We start from the raw sequence: 9,451 nt of genomic DNA on the forward strand, positions 1-9,451 counted from the left end.
ATATATTATATTGCAAGACGCCAACCATGATGACGCTGCTAAACATCTACTCGCCTCGCGGCAGCACCTACTGCTGTGTATCTATTCATGGCGCCACCTGGTGGTCCGAGGGGACTCGTATGTTCAAAAGAACATACCCTTATATTTTTCAAATTAAAACCCAAGCATATGTTTGGATTATCATTACAAGAATTTATTTTTGAATATAAAAAAATTTACTTATAATTATTAATTTATGAGAAGAATAATCTAAGTTGTTACATAACCTCAGTTAATGCCCCCTGCATATTCACCATTTTTGGTCAAAGTGTCATTTTCAACTTCCTACAGATAGAAACATATGCATTTATCAGGCATTCTGATAACAGACCCTTAAATTTCATATGCCAGTTTATAAATATCTTCAGTATCACTTTGCGAGAGTATTCAGTTTCACATTTATAAGCTCATGAATATTAAAAAAGTGAATAATTATTTTAAAAAACATGCATGTAAATAAAAATTTATTTTAATATGAAGCCATGGGCGTTAGATAAAATTATTTGGTCAGTTGACACATCTTATATGACGCAATCTTAAGGAAAAAAAATTAAGATCCTAAACCCCGAGCCACATGGTCAAACCAGGGGACAAAATTGGTCCATTTTAGAGCCCTCGGAGGCAAGGGCTTATGGTAAAACGTTTATAATTAATCACGTAACTGTATTATCCCAACAAAAATGTATCTATGGATAGATAATGACCCTATAATCACTGTGTTATGAGGAAAAAATTCTAAGTTGTTCCATATTTTCAGGAGGGCTACTAAAGTTTCACCTTATTTTAGCCCGTTTTTGGCCAAAAGCAATTTTTAGCTTCCTATAGAGTGAGAAATATGCATCCCAGAGGCTATCTGATGCCATACTTTAAAAATTTGGATGCCAATTAGTAAATATTTGCAATATTAGCTTTCTCGTGGAGTCCATTAAAAAAAACTAGAGGGGGAGCACTCGGGAGAGTGCAAAACCTCCGCTGCCAATATTGCTGGGTCACTCAAGTGAACCTTGTATCTTATTCATTAAATATGATGTCAACAGTGCTGGGAGTTGTAGTTCTTTTCTCCATTTTTTTGGGGGGGAGGGTTGGAAATCACTTAAAACATGTAAAAATGCAAAAAAAAAAAAATCAAAATTTTGTTGAAAAAAAAAGTTGCAAAAATTTTTTTTCTCCAACAATTTTTTTTGGGGTGGGGTTGGAAATCACTTAAAACATGTAGAAATGCAAAAAAAAATTATTTTGGGGGGGTAACAATTTTTTTGGGGGGGGGTTGGAAATCACTTAAAATATGTAGAAATGCAAAAAAAAAAAATTTTCTCGAATTTTTTGGGGGGGGGGGTAACAATTTTTTGGGGGGGGAGTTGGAAATCACTTAAAACGTGTAGAAATGCAAAAAAACCAAAAATTTCTCAAACAATTTTTTTTGGGGGGGGGTAACAATTTTTTTCTGGGGGGGGGGGGGTTGGAAATCACTCAAAACATGTAGAAATGCAAAAAAAAAAACATTTTTTCTCTGAATTTTTTTTTGGGGGGGGGACCAAATCCAAAATTTAATGGCATGATCCTTGGACCATACCTAAGCCCCCCCCACCAAGTTTCGTCAAAATCCGTCGAGGAGTTTTTCCGTAATACTGTTCACAAACAAACAAACAAACACACAGAAAGGGGTGAAAACAGTAACCTCCATCCATCTTCGAAGATGGCGGAGGTTAAAAAACTAGAGGGGGAGCACTCGGGAGAGTGCAAAACCTCCGCCGCCAATACTGCTGGGTCACTCAAGTGAACCTTATATCTTATTCATTAAATATGTCAACAGTGCTGGGAGTTATAGTTCTTTTCTACATTTTTTTTTGGGGGGGAGGGTTGGAAATCACTTAAAACATGTAAAAATGCAAAAAAAACAAAACAAAAAAAAACATCGAATTTTTGTTGAAAAAATAAAGTTGCAAAAATTTTTTTTTTCTACAACAATTTTTTTGGGGGGGGTTGGAAATCACTTAAAGCATGTAGAAATGCAATTTTTTTTTAATTTTATCTCTAAATTTTTTTTTTTGGGGGGGGGGGGACCAAGTCCAAAATTTAATGGCATGATCCTTGGACCATACCTAACCCCCCCCCCCCACCAAGTTTCGTCGAAATCCGTCGAGGATTTTTTCCATAATACTGTTCACAAACAAACAAACAAACAAACAAACAAACAGAAACGGGTGAAAACAGTAACCTCCATCCATCTTCGAAGATGGCGGGGGTTAATTATAAGCCACTGAAGTTGGAAAAAAATGCGTTTTTCACATTTGGCATTTTTAGGGCCAAATTTCAAAGGTCTCTTGAGATAGATATTTTTTAAACTATGAGGAATTGAAAGCTAATCTTTTGCATGGTGGGTACAGCCATATAGATCTACATTTAATAATTTTTCCAGCAAAATCTGAGGTGACCTGGGGAGGTTTTTGAAATTTAGGTGAGTTGGCACGGAATGACCCACAGGAGAAGAAGGCACAGCCCATAAGTTTGGTACGATTTCACTATAGTTTGAGGTAATAATTCAGTGACAACACCAGACAGGACAACACAGAGCGTGTGCGTGTGTGTGTGTGTGTGCGTGTGTGTGTGTGTGTGTGTGTGTGTGTGTGTGTGTGTGTGTGTGTGTGTGTGTGTGTGTGTGTGTGTGTGTGTGTGTGTGTGTGTGTGTGTGTGTGTGTGTGTGTGTGTGTGTGTGTGTGTGTGTGTGTGTGTGTGTGTGTGTGGTATCTCCATGTATGGGTGTTGGAGATGGGGATCGAACCCAAAATTACAATGCTGTAATTAGGAGAGACACAATCATCAACAACTAAAAAGGCTTATTACACCAAGGATAATGTACCTTCACACACACACACACACACACACACACACACACACACACACACACACACACACACACACACACACACACACACACACACACACACACACACACACACACACACACACACACACACACACACACACACACACACACACACACACACACACACACCACAAGATGGCAAGAACAGTTTAATAATCGCTTTTAATCATCAATCATCACTCTGTGTCCCAGCCGAACAGAATGTCATTCCACATATAACAAACTGCACGAAACCACAGGGACCTGTTCCATTCAAGCAATGCTGAAGCGGGAACCCACACAACACACCCCCTGATGTCGCAAAACTCCTCTGCTGCTCCCCCCCCCCCCACTCTATCCCATCGGGGTCTTTGTACCCTAAAATAGGGAAGTAGCTAGTCATATCATCCTTGAGCAAGGCACATCTTGTGATTATTAGAGGAAAACAATGAGGGTGTGGGTCACGAGAAGTTTGTCCGTTTACCAAATATGGGATTTTTGCAAGTCAGCAGTATTTCCAACACAGCATAATTATTTACTTTATCCTCCAGGCATCAGTAAAGGGAAGTTCACCCTCCCTCGGGTTTGGAAATGGAAAGTGCCTTGAGCAGTCACAGTGGTGCTGTGAAAAAAAAGGAAGTATTGTATTTATCTTCCTCTACCACATTTACTAAATTTAACAGGAAATTTTTTTATCTTTCAGAAAACAGGAAGATTATACTTCAATCACCAAGAAACATTAAAACAAAGTAATAAGACAAAGTTTAAGTATATGCAAGCCATAAACAATATTTAATAAGCAGAAGATAGTTTTAGTTGAATGAAAAGACTGAAATCTCTATTTCAGCCCTCAAGTGTGGGATCGATATCCAACCTCACCATAAAATGTTGGATTTTGTTTGCACAGATTTTTTTTTCCTCAACAGACGTTGAGCCAGGTGTCTCATCTGCTAGCATTAGTCGGTGGAAGTTAAATGATCCCACGGAGGTTTTCATGAAGGTCAGGTCAGGTATGGGAGCATGCACCAGAGCAGCGCGTCGCTGTGTCCACTTTCCCCAGGGACTCCAAGGGCCTCCGTCTGGCCATCCCCCAGGAAGATTCCTGGCACATCCACATCTCCTTGAGATGTTGATCAATCTGCTGCAACCACAAGACACGTCCACCCATTGGCCTCCTCCATCCATGAGGCTCCCTCACTGAGAGAATCTGGTGAGCAGAATCAGTGTCAGGAAAATGAGCTACATGTCCATACAGCCGCAGCTGATGCTCATGGACTATGCAGGTAACAAATCTCATTTGCGTCTCTCTCAACAATCGCTCGTTGGACACAAAGTACCAAAGGAATTAAGTCTCTGTATCAGATCCCTGGTCAAAGTCCAAGTCTCACATCCATAGAGCAAGACTGGAAGCACCAAGGACCTGAAGACTGAGACTTTTGTCCTCCCACACAGGTACCGGCAGCGCCACACCCCATAATCCAGTAAATCCATGACTCCCCAGGCCCAACCCAGACGTCTTTTGACCTCTGGCTCACAGCCAGCAGAGACATGAATATCACTGCCAAGGTAAGTGAATCTCTCAGTGACATCAACATCCTCACCACAAACAGGTACAGACAGAACAGCAACATCCAAGACGTCATTGAAAGACTGGATCTTCATTTTAACCCAGAAAACCCGTAATGCCAGTGGCTCAGACTCGTCATTCAGCACCTCGAGGGCCCCCAAAATGATATCTAAAGTCTCAACAAAGATGACTGTATCATCTGCAAAATCAAGGTCAGAGATATTGACATTCTCAACGATACATTGCAGCTTGATCTCTCTGACATCCTCCCCAGAATCCAGTCCATACAAGTGCTGAAAAGTGTGGGGGCCAGTACACACCCCTGACAAACTCCAGTAACACCTGGAAATATGTCATAGATGGTACCACCACATCTCACAGTACTCTCACTACCAGAGTATAGTTCAGACATCAGATGGATCAGTTTTGGTGGCACCCCACGAAGACCAAGAATCTTGCAGATGGCATCCTGAATCTGAATCATCACTGAATCAAATGCTTTACAGAGATCAACATAGGCTGCAAGCAGCCTCTGCCAAAACTTTCACCTGCATTCAGTGAGGATCTGAAGAGCAAGGATACGGTCAATCGTTGACATCTTTGGTGTAAAGCCTGACTGCTCTGGATGCTGGTGCTCAAGCAGATGGTGGCGAACCTTCTCAGGAATTATCCAAGCCAAGAACTTGCCTGGCACTGAGACCAGCGTCATCCCTCGGGAGTTGTCGTCTTGGCGATCATCTTTCCCTTTCCAGAGGGGTACAACAAGGCCCCTCTTCCAGTCAGTTGGGATGATGCCTGTGTTCTACGCAGAGCACAGAACTGCATGCAACGACACGAGTACAGCATTTCCACCAGCCTTGAGAAGTTCAGCATGGATGCCACAGATCCCAGGAGCTTTACCCCATTTCAACCGGTTCACCGCAATCTGTTTCCACAAACGAAGGTGGACCACAGTTGATTGGAGGGTCAGCAAGAGGGAGAGTAACACCCCTGACATCCAACTCGCTGATGGATCAGCCTGGTACAGCTGCTCAAAATATCTGGCCCAGCAGGCCTTCACTTTGGACTCCTCTGTCAAGAGCCCACCACCCTCTGCTCTGACTGCAGTACACTGATTAGAGGAACGCAATGTGTGAATTCCCCTGTAAGCAGGATGAGAATCAATTGACCACAGGTGATGCTCTACCCCCTCACAGATTCCTCGTACATAGGCCTCCTTGTCCACCCTTAGCGCATGTAAAGTTTTATGCCTCAGCTCCCTGAACAGCTCAGCTCTGCCATTCAGCCTGGCCCTGCGACTGGTCAATGGTATCCAGTGTCCCTTGAGAGACAAAATTCTTCTTCGCCCTAAAGTGAGTTCCAAGACATCCATCGGCAACATCAAGGACGGTGGGCTTGAAGGCACTCCACAACTTTTCAGGATTCCTCAAAGCAACCAGACCCCTCAAAATCTCCACTCAGCCTGTTTGCAAACTCCTCAGCTACACTGTCATCCTTGAGCTTGCCAACAACTAGCCTAGGTTGGGATGGTATCATTCTCCTGGATTTAAGCTGCAACTTCAGAGTTGCTACAACAAGCCTGTGGTGAGAAACTACGCACTCTGGTAAACCCTGCAGTTCTGGATTATCCTCCAGCAAGCATCAACGAGCACATGGTCAATCTCCTTTGCTACACCATCAGCGTTGGAATGCAAAATCGAGGGATGAGCCTGTTGGCGATGAAACCATGAACCAGCCACCCCAAGTCCATGACTTCTTGCAAACTCAAGGAACTTGGTGCTATTCTGCTTCACAGTTACAGGCCTATGGGGGCAAATACACATCTCATAACCATCCCTATCAGTTCTAATCGATGCAATGAAATCCCCAAAGACTTGAAGAGTATCTCCCCTGGGGCACTGATCAACCACAGACTCGAGCATGGCATAGAATGCATCCTTCACGGTGAGATCACTCGCCTCAGTTGGAGCATAAACAGAGACCAGGGAAATGACACCGAAGGAGTGACGAATCCTTAGTCTCATAATACACTCATTGACTGGTGTTACCTCAATTATCATTGGAGTCAGCTTATTTGACACAGCTACAGCAACTCCTTGGGAATGGTAACCATCAGAGCGACCAGACCAACAGTAGGGGTAACCACCCACCATGATCTCGCCGCAATCCGGTCTCCGAACCTCAGAGAGTGCTGCAATACCGATGTCCAAACGCTTGAGTTCAGAACAGACAGGTGATCATCGTCTCTTTGAGATAGGACATTCCAGGCACCCACCTGAAGGGACTGCCTCGGGTTAACCCAAGGAGACCGCCGTCTGGTGGATGTCACCTCAGCTCCACCCCGACACACTCGACCGCAATCTAACCCTGGAATGTTACCCTGTGGTTTCCCTCCTGTCAAAGATTGGGGGTCCCGAAGGCTTTGCCCCAATCCCGTCATCTGTTGAGCTGCCCTGCGAAGGGCAGCAGCACAGGAGGTACTCCCATGGAGTGGGTTTTCAGATTCATTTTTGTTTTTAGTATGTTTTGCAGGATGAAGTGCTTTACGGTGGCCGGAGTGCAAATCTTGCCACCACCCTCCAAATAAAAATTAACCCAACTGCAGGAGGACGTCCGCAGACACAGTTGGGTGCTATATATGGATGGCTGTTAGTTCACAAGGACTCCTCTGCCTTTTGACAGGTTTTGTTTTTAATCCTGTTGGGTGTCCATATCATACACGGTCCTCACCAGAAAAAAATGGTGGGGGAGACGCTTTAGTTGCTGACAACCCGACCATGAAACAGGTTAGTACAGGTTTATGTGGTACCTGTAGCAAGTCACAGATCTAATTTGACCTGACCTGACAAGTCATGAAAAGTAAGCAAATTATCGCCAGCACCCTGCCCAAATTCCTGCCCAAACCGACTCAACTCCAACTTCAGGCCTGGTCAGCTGGTTCATGAAAGCCTTGGGCAAAGAGTTTTCCCTGGTCAACCTGACATTAAAATGGGCATAATTGGGCCCATTAAAGTGATAGTAGCATTGTCTAAGCACAGAGCCAGGTTGTGCCGCAGTCCGATTCACTACTTTTGTTCCATCCGCGAATACTTTTAATGTACTGGCAGGGATGCGGTTCGTGGTCGTATAGCAAAACGTGAAATGCAAATAGGCTTGACTGGAGATACAGTTTTACCGAAAAAAAAGAACTATTAATACGGACCTAATCCTCATTTCATCGAATTATTTTGCCAAACAAAATCTCTGCAAGAAAAATTCAGTGCACTGTTCTGTAGCATGTAAACTTCCTGCTGCCAGATGTTGATTTTGATTCGTCATATCGTGGTTTTGAAAGGCAGCAACTCTCATGTCTATGTCTTTTGACTAATGGTGTGCTGAATCTCACGACGTGATGATGATGAGTTTTTTTAAGCTTTTTATGTGCATCATTTTTATTTTTAAATGTTATAATGGTGATGAGGGCTGATAGGATGGCCGAAGGGAATGCACACTCACCTCGATCTGTCTTGCCTGCGATCAAATCTCGGCCCAGCTATAAACCGTCATCCCAATGTTTCACATACAGGGTGATTCATCACTGTGTGTGTGCCGTCACTCAGATGGACTTTAAACTGGGTGAACCGTCTACCAGCATTCATTGGTTAGACGTTAAAGATCCCACGGTGTCCTTTACGAAGAGTTGGCAAGCTATTGCCGGCACCAAGAACAAATTTGAAATTCTTGCTTTGACTTGCTGAATCCCATGGTGACCCGGCCAGGATTGTAGCCAGTTAACTGCTTCTGCAGCAACAACGCTCTGTACAGGGCGTTGCACAGGATAATGATGATGATGATGATGATGATGATGATGATGATGATGATGATGATGGTGATGAAGTGGGAGATCTTTGCTTCCTATTTTTTTTTCTCACCTTCTCCTTACCACATGATGCCCAGAATTGATGAACAAGCAAGAGTATTGGGACGAGACTTCACTGCCAGTGGAACTTTCTAAACCACGGGATCTGAATAAACGATCCTTGGTGGATTTTTCACCACCAATACCGTTTAAGAATTTTTGTTCCAGCGATCAATCCTTCGAGGTCGACCCTGGCAGTACTGCACTGCGAAAATCACAACAAGGTAAATACTTTTCCACTCGCTATGTTTGAGAATGTATAAAAGTGGTGACAGAAAATTGACACAATCCCTTGTTTCATCTTTCCAGGATTGTTTAGACCTCCTCCACCATACCATCCAAACAGTCAGGAGGGAAGTAACACAATGGATTACAGTTTGTCCAATTTCTCTGGCATGGTCAGACAGGTGACTCCAGTAGATCAAAAGGAAGCGAATGGCATTAACTTCGACGCAAACCCTTCCACCTCTGCCGAGGCCACAGAATTTTCGCCGAGTGCAGCACGTGCAGCCCACATTGGCTCTGCCGAAGAGGTCTCCCCGAGGTCCTCTTCCTTGGTATTTGATGATATGCCTTCAATGCAACAAAGCCAACAGCACTATAGCAGTGCAGATAGCAACATCAGTAACCTTCCCGGTCTTGCACGGATTGCCAGTGAATGTCTACGACATGTGCGCATGGAGCACGAGAGAAATGAACACTACCGTATTAACATGCTCAGGGAATGGCGCTGTTTCCGTGAAGTCATAGACCACAGACTGCTCAGAGCTAATGATCTCATGCAAGGGATGGCGGCTTCCCTGCACTCGTTGCAACGCCCTCTACAACAAGCGGCGGAATATGAGCAGGACTGGCAGCCTCTTGGCCACAATACGCGTTTCCCTGCTGGGAGAGGCATGCTTCAGACCCATTCCCGAAGGGGTATAAAACGCCGAGGAACCAGAAATCGAGGAAGAGGTCAAACGGGTATGGCGAAGAGCCATTATAAAACCAAGGAATAGTTGCTGTTTTAATTTTTGTGCTTCTTCTGCTGTTGTTTGACATCTTTTTAATAAAGTTTTTTTTTTGTGTTTTTTTGAAA

At 43.8% G+C, this 9,451-nt stretch overlaps 1 protein-coding gene across 3 annotated transcripts in view; it reads left to right on the plus strand.

Moving 5' to 3' along the window:
* LOC147028889 (uncharacterized) overlaps positions 1-9,451 on the plus strand; it is a 38,348-nt gene extending 28,897 nt beyond the window's left edge. For all 3 annotated transcript variants that reach the window (XM_085879705.1, XM_085879706.1, XM_085879707.1), the window contains exons 2-3: positions 8,409-8,594; positions 8,680-9,451. In XM_085879705.1, coding sequence (XP_085735831.1) covers positions 8,414-8,594; positions 8,680-9,371 — 873 coding nt within the window. In that variant the 5' untranslated portion in view covers positions 8,409-8,413 and the 3' untranslated portion in view covers positions 9,372-9,451. The remainder of the gene's footprint in view (positions 1-8,408; positions 8,595-8,679) is intronic.

This window comes from Eptatretus burgeri, chromosome 4, assembly GCF_056783735.1.
Source record: "Eptatretus burgeri isolate ZD-2024b chromosome 4, Ebu_testis_v1, whole genome shotgun sequence".
Classification (NCBI taxonomy): Eukaryota; Metazoa; Chordata; class Myxini; order Myxiniformes; family Myxinidae; genus Eptatretus; species Eptatretus burgeri.